Below are 17,485 nucleotides of genomic sequence, written 5' to 3' on the forward strand. Positions count from 1 at the left end.
ACACATTTCCATTAACATAAATCCTGACAGCAGTGTCATTGTAGCAATTTAGGTGTGATGTTAATTTCATGTAGGCAATTAACGTCACAATTTTTAAGAAAAGTAGCTGCAGGGGGGGGGGGGGTTCAGGGCCTGTTAATGAAGTTGCATAAATAGCACAAGCCAAGTCCAGAGAGACAAGTCTTGAGAACTGTACCTTACTGAATAATCTGAACAAAAATTGTGTATAATTTGGGGTGAAAGGAACAGGTGTTGTTCCCAGCAAGAAGAAATAAAACTAAACATACAGAAGAAAACTCTCCCAAAACAACTCAGCTAATTAGAGGGCATGCTGCCTACATGAAGATCATGCCACTATGCTTGGCAACACCTCCATCTACCCCCTTCTTGGCTGGTTTACATTAACACTAAGAGAAGGGGAAAACCTGAATATTATCTTTTCCTTTTCCTTTTGCAGAGGCAGATTTAGGTGAGAGTGACTGGTCCACCCACAAGCTGAGAGGGGGTGCTGCAACAATGATGAACAATGGAAGGTGAGAGGTAAGTGTGTGAGAATTTTGGTGGCACACAGAGCATCGCTGAAATTTTAAAGCCCAGTGTCTGCCATTGCCTATTGTGCTTAGCAGGTGAGCTTCTTATCCTAAACCTCTGCTTCCCATTTGTCAGTGCAGCATATAGCCATCTATACTTGGTCACCCTGGGAGTCTTTTCCTGTTGCATTATCTTCTGTTTTTTTCTTTTCTACAGGAAATCTTCATCCTTAGGATGCATGTAAGTAATGAGGCAATTAGCAGCATGTCTAGTTTGACAACCCACCCCCAAACTCATAGAACCCTCATCATGCTTGGATTGCTTGTGCTTCTTATTTATTTATTAAAAGCCTCCACAAAGAAAATTAAGTCTATTATTCAATACATTTTAAAAAATTAATATTTAATAGAGAACCTCTGACCATGTATTTAGTCATGGCAAGGGGAAAGAGATATTGATAATTTCCTTTCTGTGTCTAGCCACAGAGAAAGGGCAAAGCATTTGTTTCCATTCTTGGAAGGTGTTAGTTTTATTTATTTCCTGAGTAGGACCAATCAGTGAGGACCATAAATACCAAGCACCACCACTTTGAAACATGCCTCATTATCCTCCACATGCTTTGGGTCTCTCTGAATGCATTTTGACAAAACATTTACATAAAATACAACTTTTAGCTCTTAAAGAACATGAGAGAAAAGGGTACAAGTGCAGCTCCTGTGGGATGAAAAGCCCATTCTGGATTCGAGCACCAGCAATGGATTAGATTTACAGCACAGCAAAGTATATGGGAGCACTTTAATTTAACTAAGTTATGTGACTCAGAGCCAAAATTGTCTTTAATGCAAGCACTCAAGGTTATAGATGAAGCTCTTGGGGCTATAGATTAAGCTGCCCGGCAGTTCTGATATAAGACAGTGTCAAAGAGTCAAGAAGATGGGAATCAAAAGTCCCCCCTCCTCTTCTTGACTCCTTGAATTCCTTTCTCCAGTACCAAAATATCAGAATCAGCTTAGAGTCCTTGGGATGAGAGTCTTTCGAAGAACAAAAACCTGAAGGCGTGGACGGAACTTGAAGGGGGGCACTGGACTGATATTCATATTTTAAAGTCCTGCCTGCTGTTGCCAATGGACCTCGGCTAGTTGGACCAAAGGTGACAATGGGTTTCTTTCTGAGAGATCCTATAGTATCTACACAATACTAATGTGTTAGCTCATTTAGTTGGAGCATGGTGCTGATAACACCATGGTTGCAGGTTTGGTCCCCATATGGGACAACTGCATATTCCTGCATTGGGCTGGAGTAGGTGATCCTCAGAGTCAGCGAATCAGAGAATCATAGACTTTACATTTCTATGATTCTGTGATTCTCTGTATACCATTCTCAACTTGTCCCCAATGACTAGAAGCTGGGGGGGGGGGCATTCCACTGTTTACTCCTAGCGCAGTGTGAGCAAACATATTAACAAAATATGGTGTCATCCTGGGCCAAACCCTCTGGTTGAATAATAATTTGATCAAATCATAATCATAATAATTTATTTATACCCCACCCATCTGGATGGGTTTCCCCAGCCACTCTGGGTGGCTCCCAACAGAATTAATGATAATCATAATAAAAAAGTGATAAAACATCAGACATTAAAAGCTTCCCTAAACAGGGCTGCCTTCTTACTCAGTGTTGTAAACTGCAAATCTTGGCCAACTGTTTCTGTGGAGATGTCGGAGGAACAATAATTCATCATCGTGAAGCTAATGCTAAACTTGAGCACTGTGGCAACCTGGTCCCTTAAACAGCCTTCTTCCACCTTCCAACTGACTGCAGGAATATCTGTAGAGTGAATCATCCTCACCATGGTGTATCATAGTTTTCTTCCTGCATTTTTGGCTTTGTGTTAATGGGTAAAAAACCCCAAACAGTTTTGCGTGTTAGATCTGTTTCACATCATTCAGAACAATATCTCTGCAGTTCCATCCTTTGCTACTGGCATGCCTGTTCATTAGAAAAATCTGGCCATATCTTGTTTCTGTAACCCTGAGTGTCTCTTTTCTTTTCTTTCTACATTTCCCTTGATGTGTCTTTAAATCTCAGCAAATGGCAAATATAAAACTCTTATCAAGCTGGTGATCACCTTTTGGATCACACCTCATTCGTAGTTGGCTTTAAGTAAGCCTAGGCAGCTCAACAGCAATTGTAAAAATGCAATGAATTCACCTCTAAAGCTTTATATGGTACTGCTGTCCAATCACTATGCCAACCAGGTTTCTTGGGTAGCTGGACTCTTAAGTGAGAATTCCTGCACTTCCCACGGAAATCAGTGAAGCCAGTTTCCTTCAGTTTCTCAGTTTCCCCAACTTGATTTCCACCAACTCTTCTTCCACATTAGTTTACAATTTTTAAAAAACCTACACAAGTTATATGCATTTATGTGAACATGTCTTCAGATGTATGCCTTGTAATATGAAATTTAGTATACAAAATTCCACCAACTAGAATATAATTTTATTATAACATTTATTAGATGCCTTTTCTAGCCACAAGCAACTCAATGCATCTTTACAAAAAGAAAACAAAAAACATACGTTCATTAAACTCAGGGGGAAACATTAAAAACATTAAAGAAGAAAGAAAACATTAAAAACAACCCCTCTCCTTGAATGCAAAGGATGATATCCAATGTTAGTCATATTCAGAGCAGACTCAGTTAAATCAATGCACAGTAACCAAAATAACATTGATTTTCCTGTCTCTGCTCTGAGTATGATTGTGATACCACAAAGAAGGAAAACTAAATTTGCACTGAATATGCATATATGAAAACAATTATTTTCTTATTAAGTGCCAAGGAATAGTCTGTTCTCCCCAGCTGTCTTGAAGAAAAAAGAAGCAAGGAGATTTAAATTTTAAAAGTCCTTAGGAAAAACACAGTGTTAAAGTTTGACTCTCCTTCTCCATTATCGCTCTTTGTCAGTGCTTCCCAAGTACCAAAATAATTTTTAATGCAATACCATATTTAAATGTACCACTATGTTTTTATTTCTAAAAGCCTCAGTTATGTCATTCAGTGTAAAATGCTCAGTGACGTTAATTCTGTTTGTTTCAGGTTATTCAAATATTTCCTTTAGGCTGTTTTTGTGCAACTTCTATTTCAGATTAAATATTATCAAACTACAGTATACAGGTAGTGCTTTGAACTCTGCTGCCATCTGTTGGTGACATTTAGGAGATGCTGTATAAGAAACATTCTAAACAGGCTGGCTATGTATCCTGCTCAGCTGCAATACAAAAATTTCAGACTGAATTAGTCTCTGCTAGGCGCTGCTGACCTATAAAGCCTTAAACAGTTCTGGACCATAATACCTTAAAGACCACTTCTCCCCCTATGAACCAATCTGGATGCTATGATCATCTCCTGAAGCCCTTCTTTGTGTGCCTCTTCCATGAGGCCTTTTCTGCAGTGACTCCCCATTTGCTGAATGCTCTCCCCAGGGAGACTCGCCTGGAGCCATTGTTACCTATCTTAGAACATTCCTCTTTTCCCAGGCCTTTGGCTAATTAAGCAGTCTATGAGGAGGAGCCCTGAGTGCTCACTGGAAGGACAGATCCTGAAGGTGAGGCTCCAGTACTTTGGCCACCTCATGAGAAGAGAAGACTCCCTGGAGAAGACCCTGATGTTGGGAAAGATTGAGGGCACAAGGAGAAGGGGACAATAGAGGACGAGATGGTTGGACAGTGTTCGTGAAGCTACAAACATGAGCCTGACCAAACTGCGGGAGGCAGTGGAAGACAGGAGTGCCTGGCGTGCTCTGGTCCATGGGGTCATGAAGAGTTGGACACGACTAAGCGACTAAACAACAGCAGCAACAGCAGCAGCAGCAGCAGCAGCAGCAACAACGTGGTCTCTTCGATTGGGGGTGGCGGTGGCATTGTTTTGTTTGTTATTATGTACAGTATTTTTTGTGTTTTTATACTGAAAACTGCCCTGTGACCCTCTCATGAAGGGTGACATAGAAATTTAATAAATAATAATAATACTTTTGGCGTAAAGTAGAAGAAAATGTAATGTTGCTGCTAATGTATTCCCTATAGTTCATTTTCTGTCTTCTTTTGTACAACATTAAGGCTCTAAACTTTAGGGCACAAGTGGAGAACCTATCTTTGGCTCAAGGGCCACATCCCCTTCTGGGCAGCCTCCCGGGAGCCACATGTCAATGGTGGGTGGAGCCCAGGGCAAAAGGGGATGGAGCAACAAATGTAAATTTGACCTTTGTACAGTAGGTTACACAAACACACACCCTTCTCTCTCCAACATGTAGGCAACCAAGAGGCATCACAGCGGCAGACTTTGAGCTTTCAAATTTCAGCTGTGCCCTGTGAGTGCCCCCACCTTGCCCTCTATTCTACAGCATTGTGTTGCGGCCCCTTGCAGTGCTGCGCCCAGTTGTGCCACCCTAAAACCACCTCTGGGCATTGTCAGAGTTCAAGGATGTGTTCCAGTCAGGCAGAAACACTTGAGTAGAGTGTTAAACATGGTCAGTGAGGGGTGTGGCCTGGTAAGAGTTTTGAGGGCCAGATGGAGAGACATGGAGGGCCACATTTGGTCCTTGATTCTGACCTTCCCCATACCTGATTTAGTATATCTGCTTATCTTCCTGTGTGTGTGGTTTTTTGTTGTTTTTTTATTTTATTTTTAAGAATTGCCCTTTCCCCAGATTTTTCTTTTTCTTTTTACAACTTGTGTTTGTGTTTCAGTGGGGAGCCTACTCAGGCTAATGAGACTGGCAGAATAGATCAGAATGCAGCAAGAGCCCGGATCTTAAAACCATTTTAGATTTCAGATGCTATTCAGCAGACCTTCGGAGGAGAAATGGATTAAAAACCCAACACCATCAATTATTTCTGGAGCCAGCCTCAGTAATTCTCCTATCTCTGGAGCATTTCCACGTTTCTTTTTGTTAGTTTCCTGTCCTCCACAGAACAACTGGCCAGCTTTTAAACCCCTCATGCAATCTGTCCCGTTGACTCCCTTAACCCCATGGCATCTAAACTCTAAACGGGAGAGATCTGGGATCCCCTCTCTTCTAACTAAATGAGAACATGAAAGGATGCAAATATAGCTTCTAATTTGAAAAGACTATCTTATAGCACCCCCTAGTGGAATAGATAGTTTTCCAGTTTAGAGCAAGCATTTGGGAATTGCACAAGCCCTGTTTCAGAGACCATAGTTGGGCAGCTGAAAACACAATTGTCTCCCTTTCTCCTTCCTGAATGACAGAATTTCCCTCTTCATTCTCAGCTTGGTATTAATGATGGTGTAGCATTAAGACTTGTACCTCCACATACAGGGCACCTACCTGTTGAACTTCTGAAACTCACCAAAGAGTCCTATTCCTCCTTTTTATTCCAGTAGGCTATTGAACTGAATTCTGATTTTATAGTTTTAGTTCACTTTTAGTCTTATCATATTGGGGCTCCTGTACACCGCTTGGAGATGACTGTGATTAAGCAGTATACAAATTGTCAAAATAAAGATAAATAAACACAGTGGCAACAATCAGTTTTTTGAAGCAAGGCATGGTGGCTAATCCAAACTTCACACTGATTGAGCTATTCTTGGATGCTAACCAGGGAAAGGATCATTCAAGTCATGTTTCTACTGCACTGATACTAATTTTGTCGTTTCCCTACTGTCTTTTCCGGGCTAATTTCAGCTGGGCTCTCAGCCCTGTTTTTGCTTTCTAAAGGAGCCACTGGATGTTATTCATGCATTTTTTAAAAGGCTGATTAAATTGGCCACTTTTGCAGATAAATCAGCTGGGAGGACCCAATCTGGAATACGTGGACTAGGGCACTAGGAGGGCACTACTGACCCTCTGAAGATGCTGTTGATTGCATAAAGCACCTTTAAGCACAAATAGTAGTCAAGATGGAGTGACTTTAAGTGGGAAACTGGTTATGGGAGCATGTTTCACTCCTGATCGCTGCTTTTCAGAAGACCTCTGAAGGCAGCCCTGTTTAGGGAAGTTTTTAATGTGTGACATTTTCGTGTATTTTTGGTCTTTGTTGGAAGCCACCCAGAGTGGCTGGTAAAACCCAGCCAGATGGGTGGGGTGCAAATAATAAATTATTATTATTATTATTATTATTATTATTATTATTATTATTATCTCTCCTTTTCTTTCCTGCATACATTCTTTTGCTGCTTTTTCTTCAAAGACTAAGTGGCCAGTTTAACCATCAACCCTTCTTCCCAGAGAACCCTGGGAACTGTAGCTATGTGAGGGAAATAGAGGACTTATCTTATAGAAACTTTCACAACCTTAACAAACTACAGTTTCAAATGTGTTATGTCAGTGTAGCCACAGAGTCCTCAGAGGAGGACCCCACAGGTCACGTGCCTTGAGGTGCCTGAAACCCGTCCTCAGAATCCTCTTAAGGGGACCTCTGAAGCAAGGCCTGCTGGAAAACCCTTGAGATTGTCAGAGAAGGTGGAGGTGGGGCCATTCCGCAGGCCTGCAAAATGCTAGTGCCAGAAGGTCCATGTCTGGACCAAAGAGTGACACCATAGGATACATATGTCGGTGTCAGATTCCTTGCACAGCTTGTGAGTAAGGGGTCTCCTTGTGAGGAAGCAATCCCTGAAAACTTTCACTACCATTGGCTACGGTTAGGGTGTGGTGTGGGAGGCCAGAGTATACACAGTCTTCCTCTTCAGTCCTGGTTTGTTTCACTGTGCTGCACCTTCAACCCTGCTCCCCTTGATGAGAGCTTTGCTTGTACCTCCTGGGACCAGATCCTGCCAAGGGCACTCACAACAGTGTGCCAGTTGTTGGACTCCAACTTCCATTGTCACTGACCTTTGGCTTTGCTGGCTAGGGCTGATGGATCCATTAAAGTTTGAACTCTGGATTTTGTGTCTTTTCTCTCTTGGGCTTAGCAAAGTGCCTAGTCTGGGTGGGGGAAAGGACATTGTACTGTTGGAGATTTTCCCAAAAAGAAAAGCAACAGGCTGGTGCAGGCGGCTAATATTATTTTAGCCATAGCAGCAGCATAGTTTTGTAATTCGGTAGCACTTTGTTGAGCCACAAGCCTGTGGTTATGAGGAACAGGGCACTGTTGCTACCCAATCTGTTGAAAGACAGTGATCCAATTCAGACCACAGAGTCTTGTTACACGCATTCTCCCTTTCCCCCTTCCTTTATGACTAAAGGGAGAAAGCTGAAAGTTTCTTCCAGTCTCTAACAAACAGTAGTTTCCTGTTTCATCTGAATACTGAAAATTGATGGGGTTAAAAATAATAATCATAGTGAACAAATGGTGATATTTGGCCACAACCTAACCATGGTTTGATATCCTGACTTATTAACTAAGCATGCTGTACATATGAGGGAAAAGCATGTGAATCTGAGATCAAACTATGATTTGTCATTATATGTGACTCAGACCATTCTCTTCATCTTCACTGAACTTTCTTCTTGAGACTCTTCTGTGAGAAAGCAAGTACGTCACTGTGGAATTAAAATGGTATATTAAGGAGATCAAGGCACTTGGAAGAAAACCCATTAACAGTGAACTTGTATGAAGCATTTAAGAGCAAAACTGCATACATTGTGACAGAAAGTAATTTTATTATATAGAGAGATTATAATCTCATTTGCTTCAGGAGTTTGCGTCCTATTTGAGCTCCATGCACAAAAAAGTGTGTGTGTTTGTTTTTGTGTGTATGTATATAAAGTAGGTGTACTTTAAAAAGAGAAATGTTCCTCAAACAGAGTTTTTAATTTGTAAGGGAACAAACCCAATTCCTGGGATAACTCAGTTGGTACAGCATGCAATCTTCATGTTGTGGGTTTGAGCCCCACGTTAGGCAAAAGATTCCTGCATTGCAGGGGTTGGACTAGATGACCCTCATGGTCCCTTCCAACTCAACAATTCTATGATTCTATGAAACCACCGTCAAGTACCTGGTTACTCCTGTGCTTTCTATGGATCATTTCTGTGAATTTGCTCGCCTGCAAGATTGAGACACTTCAGTAGCCACCCTCTTACAGTTGAGTGTTGTAGATTTTCACATAAACTCAGGAAAAAATAGTAAATTCATTAGTAGTGATTTCATGACCTTTTGGATACCTTCCTCTATACAAGAAAGGCAATGTCTATACAAATAACATCAACACAGAACTGAGTCCCTCTACTCACAATTTTCCCCAGCTAAAAAGCCCCAAATGTGATCACTCTTCTTCATGTGAGAGTTGCTCCAGCGTCCAGGCCCCTTTGCAGCATCACAATATCCTATTTTGAGTAAGGTTGCATCATAGTTTTGTACAAAGGCATTATGATAGTGTTAGTTTAATTTTCAAATCCTTTCCTAATGATCTTCAACATGAAATCCATGCTTTTCACAGCAGCTGCACTCTGGGTCAGCATTTTCATTAACCTACAACTCCCAAATCCCCTTTCTAGCCAGTCACCGTCATCTCAGACTCCATCAGTGTAGATATGAAGCTAGGATTTTTTTCTGCAATGTGAAAGCATGTATAAATTTAATTCCATCTTAAAATTATCATTTCATCTTTAATGCTGTCTCCCTAACTCTCTTTATGACTGAAATAAAAGTAAGGGCTCCAATATTATGATATATTATGACTGAGAAAAAGCTGATTAAATCCAGCGAGTTCCCTCTTGTGGCCAAAAAGAACTGTCATTCTCTGTCTGAAAAGTAATCACAGAGCTCACTAGAGACATGAATTCCATAAAATGTCAAACACACACACACATGTCCACCATGAAAACTTTCCCCTCCAGCAAATATTTTGGAATGTATCTTTTTGCGAAAAAGACTCGAATATTTTCAGCAGTGCAATGCTATATATAGAAATAACCACTGGGTTAGTAGAAACAACCATTCTTCATCATCTGATTTCACTCTTCTAGTAAAGAAGGATCCAAAATCTCTCTATCAGATCAGTGACAGCAGTCGTGGGTTGCATCCAACTAAGTTTTACTCACAGTAGACCCACTGAAATTAATGGACCTAAGTTAGACATGTTCATTGATTTCAGTGGGCCTACTCAGAGTAGAACTAGCTTTGGATATAACCACAGTGTTTTAGCAATAGAAAGATTGTACTATAAGATACCATTTTGTGTACTCCTAAGTGCAGAGTGCAATTTGCACAGTGGCTCCCAAGAGGAGCCTTGGTCTTCTTGGCCAGCTTCCGAAAGATCCTGTGAGAGGATGCTGGATGGGAATCAATAGCTTAAAAGCCTTACCTACCCAACAGAGAGGGTCATTTTGCCCCACAAGCTTATCCATGGTACTAGTGCTTTGCTCTATGTTGCTCTATAAGCTGTCACAACTTTGAGCAGAAATGGCATTGAGCAGGGGCAAAACATAAGGTGTGTGTGGGGGAATCCAGTTAGGGGGCTTGGGGGAGAGAGGCACAAGTCACACCCCATCTCGAAAGGGGTCCAGACTTGTGTTGGTTAATGGGATCCCTGATGTCTGGCTTGCCCCACATTGGGGTCTAATAGTGGACAAGCCCCAAGAATGGTTTGAGTGTTTAGCAGAAATAACATTCTAACAGCAAGGGGCTGTGCTGTGCTGCCCTTCTGACAGGCCAACACCACTGGCTTGCTAGAATACCTAATAAAGTTGTCACCTGTTTCAACCCACAAATGTGTATCCTATGTACTCATTCCCCCCATAGACCCCACAGGCTCCCAATAACTTTTGAGAATCACAACGGTTTAAAATGTGCGTACACAAATTGTGATATGTAAGGATTAACTCAGGGATAGGGAACTTGTGCCCTTTCAGGTAGTTTTGGACTCCAGCTCCAATCAGGCCAATGGTCATGGAAGATGGGAATAGTAGTCCAGGCATCTAGGGGGTGCAATTTCTGTATCCCCAGATTAATTCTTCTGCTCCAAATTCAGAGATGGCTGTAAGACAGGAATATTGTGTCATAATGACTCAAATAGCGTGATGGATTACATACACATACAATTCCAACAAGCAATGGAAGGTATAAATACTCAAGGGACACCAGCCCCCCTGACCCCTCAAAATATCAATTCACTATTTCTTAGAAACTGAGTTTGTGTGGCTGGGTTTTTTGTGGGGAGGGGTGATGGAGTTATTTTAATGTAATTAATTTACTATGAAGTAAAGTTCAATATGGGACGCAGGTGGCGCTGTGGGTTAAACCACAGAGCCTAGGACTTGCCGATGAGAAGGTCGGCGGTTCGAATCCCCGTGGTGGGGTGAGCTCCCATTGCTCGGTCCCTGCTCCTGCCAACCTAGCAGTTCAAAAGCACATCAAAGTGCAAGTAGATAAATAGGTACCACTCCGGCAGGAAGGTAAACGGCGTTTCCGTATGCTGCTCAGTTTCGCCAGAAGTGACTTAGTCATGCTGGCCACATGACCCGGAAGCTGTATGCTGGCTCCCTCGGCCAATAAAGCGAGATGAGCGCCACAACCCCAGAGTCAGTCAAGACTGGACCTAACGGTCAGGGGTCCCTTTACCTTTACTTAAAGTTCAATATACTCCAGCTGTAATATACCAAATTAATATTAAAACAATAAGATTATTGCTCCCCTCTTTGGCTGCATGTGGGAGATGACTTTGCTCTCACCCTTTGGGGAATGCAGTACCAAAGACCACCAGCCTGTAAGGAGGCATGGGAAGAGTGGATATTTGAGTGTTCATCCTGCCTTGGAACCCATTTGTGAGGCAAAGTGTCAACCAGCTCTTTCACTGGATTGCTGTGCAATTCTGGGATTAACTGGCATATGTTTAGCTACTTGCTGCTTAATTAGGGCTTACCCATACTTACCTTTCACCCCCTCTTTCCAGGCACAGGTCCACACTTCCAAGCTCCTTGTCTGATCATTCTTCTTTTGGCCCCAGAGCGTTCCCTGTGAAAATCTGCTTCTTAAAGCTGAAGTGCACAAAATGTCTGGGAGGTAGCTAGCTTCCTTTAAGGGACTGACACTCAACAATGGGGTGGAGGAAGAAGGGCCAGAGTTCAGGGGTAGAGCATCTGCCTTGCATGAGGAAAGGTTTGAAGTTCAGTCCCTGGCATCTCCAGGTAAGGTTGGAAAATAGGGCCCAGGAACCCTGGAAAACTGTTGCCAGTCGGCAAAGACAATACTGAACAAAGATGGACCAGTAGTTTGACCTGGTATAAAGCAGTTTCCTATGTTCCTGCATGGGTAGCCCATTACTGCATGTGAGAAACTGCAGACTAAGGTATTTAAGTAGTACTAAGATATACCTCCCACATCTAAAATTTGGTTGTGTTTGGAATAATTCCGTAAACGGAGATACATCGCTTCCTCATACCAAGATGAGGAGAAAACATTAAATACGGGGAAAATGAACCATTACGAGGTCCACAGCAATTAAAGTATGTAAAGAGATTCAATCTATAAGGAAAGGTATCATATACAACAGGCACGTCCAACAGGTAGATCGTGATCTACCGGTAAAAACAAAAACAAATTCAATATGTATTTTTTGGTTAGATACTATTTGATATGATTCAGTCCTATAATGGCTTTTCTTGTATATCAAGGGTGGCCAACTTCTAAGAGATTGCAATCTACTCACCGTTTTGAGCTTTTTTTAGGGGAGCTTCTTTGGGGGGAGACAGTGATCTACCAGTGATCTACCACAACGTCCAGTGATTTGTCACTGTCTTTGTTTTGTCTTTTTGTCTTTTTTTGTTTCCTTTTTCCTTTCCTTTTTATATATGTTGAGAAGTAATGTTTTTAAGTCTGACATTATTTGATTTATATAGAAGGTACCGAAGTATGTATTTATTTGTATGTTTGAAATACAAAATTAAATAAATAAATAAAAAGATATACAGTATCACCCAAATGGAGGGATTCAGGTAATCCTAGCATTGTGACATGGTAATTGGAAGGAAGCAGGCCCATGCCTAAAACAAGATGCCTGTTGTTGTTGTTGTTGTTGTTGTTGTTGACATCCATCTGTCTCAGCATGTGACAGTGGCCAAACCCCAGGAAAACAAGGTATCTAAACCTGGAGTATTCCCCAAGATTCTCAAATTGTTTCTTGAATAGTAGTTTGTATCAGGCAAGCCTCTGCATCATCTTTGGGGAAAGCACTCGTTTTGAGAAGCTTCAGATTGAATTTTTCACAAGATGCCTTCCAGAGTTGATGTAGGCTTGCCAGATAAGAACTACTACTATTCAAGAAAAGATTTGAGAATCTCGGGAATACTCCAGGTTTAGCAGGGAGCTGCTTTCTTCCAATGAGAACTTTTCCTGGTGTTTAGAGAAGTGTACTTGGACTGAAATTTCCGCTTCCTACTGAAGGTGGCTCTCGACACACGTTGCTACAAAAAAGTAATTTATTTCCCCATCTCCACTTGGCACTTACAAAACAACAAGCTGTGAATATTTAAATCTTATTAGGAGATATATATATACCATTTGTAAAATTGCTGTTATTTCCTTATATTTGTTGGGACTTTGGGGGGCTTTGTATGTTCTTATCTCCAGTATTTAAAAAAGAAGAAGAAAAGATTGGGATGGTTTTTTAAAAAAATGTGACAAAGATCAAGCTATGACATTTTATGCTAGAGGGCACTTTCCTTTGCAAAATATTTATATCTAAGAAAGTCTGTACACAGATGATTTGTGCAGCAGTTTAAGCCTTAATTACAGTATTTTTACAGAATAACAATAATCACAACTACAAGATGTGTCAGAACTTAAAATACACAATGTGGTTGAATATGGAGGAAAGGAAGAATGAATCAACTAGGCCCACATCCCCCCAATTAAATGTGTGGGAGCTGTAGAAGAACACATTACCTTGTCATAAAAGCTTACCTTGTCAAATGCAGAATTAATATGTAATAAAATATGATGGAGGAAGGTAATACAGCAAGATAAATATAATACAGGTATCAAACTAGCAGGATTCAGATTCATTAAGCAAAGGCACTCTGCACACCTTTATTTGGCATGAAAAAACTCCATGTTTCAATTAGTACTGTTCGGTATATTGGGTCTGCTGAATATTAAATCTTCTTCTTTCTTGTTTTTTTACATTCCAAGGAATTATGTTGCATTCCATACCAATAGGAGGAGAATCCACAATGAATCGATGTAGTGCCAAAAAAGAAAGAACAAGGGGAAAAATGCCCCGGAGGATGTAATGTGGTGATGCAGCAAGCTTCTTCACCCTGGCAGGGATACGGGGACACTGCTTGAAGAAGAGGATGAGCCAATTCCTGAATTTTCAGTTTTACAACATTTTGGATCTGGTTCTATGGCCAGAGCTAGTCCCTTCCAATCATGCTTCGGGAAGTTTCTTCAAAATGCATGAAGCTTATTTTAAAAGGGGCTAGAAAAAGATCCGGAATCTTAGGAGGGAGTTCCACATTCAACCAACTTTCGGAAACTCTTCCGGAAAGTGTCATCTAAAAAGGCGTAAAGGAACGGGTTGAGGCAACTGTTAGCATAGCTCAGGGTGGTGATGAAATAGGAGATTCCAATTATCAGAGGGGTTTGTGGGATGTCTGTGGTGAGGGCGACCACAGTGCTCAGGTGATAAGGGGTCCAACAGAACAGGCAAACGCCCAAGATGATCAGCACCATGATTGTCACTTTCTTTTTCGCTTTGTCCAAAGCTTTAGCATTGCTGTGGAGCCGCATACGCCTCAGCTTGAAGAGCATGGTGCTGTACAGGATGCAGATGGTGGACACTGGGATGGCAAAGCCCAAGATAAGAGTGTAGAGGCGGCTCACTTTCCACCAGAAGCCCTCTGGGCTGGGAAAGACAAAGACACACTGGGATCGTCCCTCTTCAGTGTGTATCTTGGCAAAGATACTGAACGGCAATATGATGATGGTGACAAAAACCCAGACACAGAGACTCACTGTCTTGGCAGCCCTGTAGGTGCGATAGCACATTTTCTTGGATTTGATGGTGGCAACCACCACCAGGTATCGGTCGATGCTCATGACTGTGAGAAAATAAATGCTTGAGAAAGTGTTGTACTGGTCGATGGAGATGATCAGCTTGCACATGAATTCGCCAAAGGGCCACTGAAGCAGCAGGTAGTCTGCTATGTTGATAGGAAGTACCAACGTGAAGAGCTCATCAGCAATGGCCAGGTTCAGAATGAAAATGTTGGTGACGGTCTTCATTTTGGGAGCTTTTAGGATGACATAAATGACTGCAGAGTTTCCAGTGAGCCCGACAGCACAGATCACAGAGTAGATGATGGGTACGGCAATGTAGAAGTTAGGAATCAGCTGTGGAGCTGTCATGTTGTGCCCATGTTGTCCTGACCCATAGCAACCAAAATCCACATCAGTACAGGAAGCATTGAAGTTGGGCTGGGAAGAAAAATTATCCATTGTCTGCAGTGACAAATATCAGTCTCCTCTGTTAAATATTGTTTAGTTTAGATGAGAGTACTAGATGCAGTCCTTTTACAAAACCTTATGAGTGAGATCAGTCTATTTGAAATACATTACATTAGAGATTTCCTTCAGGTTCTTATTTCTTGAAGCTGCTTGATTCAAGCTAATTTTCAGGTAAATTGCCTCTCCTAGCACTTTCTTTTCTATTTACTGAAACCAGTAAAGCAGTCTTTCAGTTAAATAGTTAAATAGTTTTTGCATCCTGCTTCCTTTTTATCTTTCCACTTTGGAGCACTCTGACTGTACAGATCTCCTAAGGAAAATAAAATTTTAAAACAAATAAATTAAGTTTCAACATGCCCCTGGCTATTTTACATGCAGCTCAACATTGCATGGAAATGACATTTAATGTCTCTATATAATTAAGCACAAAATTACCTCTCTTGTTATAGTTTTCATTAATTCTCTTTCCGCGCATTGCCTAGGAGGAATATGCTACGAAAATTCTTGTTCATGGGAAATAATAAACACATATAAAAACCATGCCTCTGTGACTGAAGAATCCTAAATGAGACTCTTCCCCATCTACACTCACAGATTATGTCTCCGTCTTCCTTTTCACCCACAGACATTCTTCACACACTATTTTATTACACTCATTATAGCCTGAGTTAATGCTTAGGATCCTCCGTTTCCCCTTACCTTTCTAACCAAGACTGTGTCCTGCTTTTGCGCATCCTTTTGCAGTCACTGTGCTCTGGAGGCTCAACAGCAAGCTGAGAAACAGGAGTGAAGTGCTGTGATGCTGAAATGCTGGACAGCTCCTCAGCAGCTGCATCTCTGAACAGTTCCTGCAGGTCTGGAGAGCTCCTTCTGAACCCCACTCCCTTGGCTAGGAAATGGAGGGCAGGTATTACCTCAGCACGGAAGCCCTACCGTTTCAGCTCACAGGTCAGTCAACACAGCCACCAATTTATATTCTCCTCCTTATGAGAGATCTGCTTCCTCTGAAGTTACAGACCCCTTCACGTGACAATAGCTTGTAGAGCTTCCATCTCTTCTCCTGTTTGTTCATTGCAAAGTGAGATCAGTTTGCTTTACTAATGCAATTGTTCATCTTTAGATATACAGCTATATAAAACTTCCTCTTGTTATTAACTTACTATCAATCAGTTTCATTAGATTACTTAGAGTTTATTTTGTTTGAGAGAGGATAATTTGTACCTAGTTTCTCCATACCAGTCATAAATTTTATAAATCTCTGTCATGCCCCCTCCTCTCAATTATCTGTATTTTGAAATGAAAAAAATAGCAAACATCTTATTTGATGACTCCTTATAGGGAAGATGTTTTAATCCAGCGGCAATTTGCTTTGGCATTTCCTATACTTCTCTAGCCTGTACCATGGCAAAAACTTCATTTGAAGCTCGGTCATGTTATGATAGGAGTTCAGTTATGTGTTACTTGTCCTAAAGCACTTTTTGCAAGCTGCTGGAGTGCCAATACTGTGCAAGAAGGGCAGATAAGCCAATTCTGCCCTACTTAACTGGAAAATCACATCAGCACCAAGGACACTGCACCTTTTCAGTCTCTACAGGTGATGAAGAGGTGGTGGGATGCTGCTTGAGATCTGTTGGCATCCCAGCCCAGGCTTCATCCTCGTCTAAAAGGACTTTCTGCATCCCAGTTTTCCTATATAAAGGAGGAAACACAAAGGGGATAGTCAGTTCTGTTAGCTGCTGCATCAACAATACTAAAGCAACTTGATATTGTTGGGAGGAGGGCTGAAGCTCAGTGGTAGCTCATCCATTTTGTCTTCAGAGATGGTTCCAGGTTCAATCCCCAGTATCTCCAGAGGTGGGAATGTTACCCGTCTGAAATCCTGGAGAGCTCCTGCCAGTCAGCATGGACAGGACTGAGATGGATGCTGATTTGATTCAGTATAAAGTAGATTCCTAACCTGACAATGCAATTTACAATATTTAAAATAAAATATGCTGAGCTAGATGGTGGTTTGTGGGTTCCCCTGTTGGAACCATACTATTTAAAACCATGTACCAAATTATATGTGGGTGATTATAAGAGTACCCCAGAGACCAATATTTTTCCATGGCCAACCCTCCTTGCCCTCCCAATAGGCAGAGTGAGACATTTGCCTTAGGCAGCTGATCTTGGGTGTCATGAAAGGCACCAAACTGTACATTATTTAATGTATTATGATTTGGGGAAGCCTGGGAGAGGAGAGGGGAGAAAGCTTCATTGTGCAACCATAAACCTCTGAGCTGGTACAACAAGTGATTTAAGTACTGCCATTCATGTCAGCTGAAATCAATCAGAATTTCACCACATACTTCAGCATAGTCAAGAATACTGTTGAAGGAGCCTTCAACTGCCTACATGAAGAAACCCATTAAACAACAAATTACCGATGTGCGTTGCCGTTATACTTATCTCCTATATTTCCTTTGGGGAATTCAGAGTCGCTTATCTGACTCTCAGCATTCCCTTACTGAGCGGCTAACAATGAAATAGGAGTGGATATTTAGA

The 17,485-nt window shown here is 41.5% G+C and overlaps 1 protein-coding gene across 1 annotated transcript; it reads right to left on the minus strand.

Annotated features, from left to right (window-relative positions):
- Positions 1 to 12,943: 12,943 nt before the first annotated feature.
- On the minus strand, positions 12,944 to 16,625 carry NPBWR1 (neuropeptides B and W receptor 1). Its single transcript, XM_028736970.2, has 2 exons — positions 15,641 to 16,625; positions 12,944 to 15,251 (listed from the first exon to the last, which is right to left on the minus strand). The coding sequence occupies exon 2, from the start codon at positions 14,930 to 14,932 to the stop codon at positions 13,934 to 13,936; it is 999 nt and encodes a 332-aa protein (XP_028592803.2). The 5' UTR covers positions 14,933 to 15,251; positions 15,641 to 16,625; the 3' UTR covers positions 12,944 to 13,933.
- Between the last annotated feature and the right edge of the window lie 860 nt (positions 16,626 to 17,485).

This window comes from Podarcis muralis, chromosome 8 (genome assembly GCF_964188315.1).
Source record: "Podarcis muralis chromosome 8, rPodMur119.hap1.1, whole genome shotgun sequence".
In the NCBI taxonomy this organism is placed as follows: Eukaryota; Metazoa; Chordata; class Lepidosauria; order Squamata; family Lacertidae; genus Podarcis; species Podarcis muralis.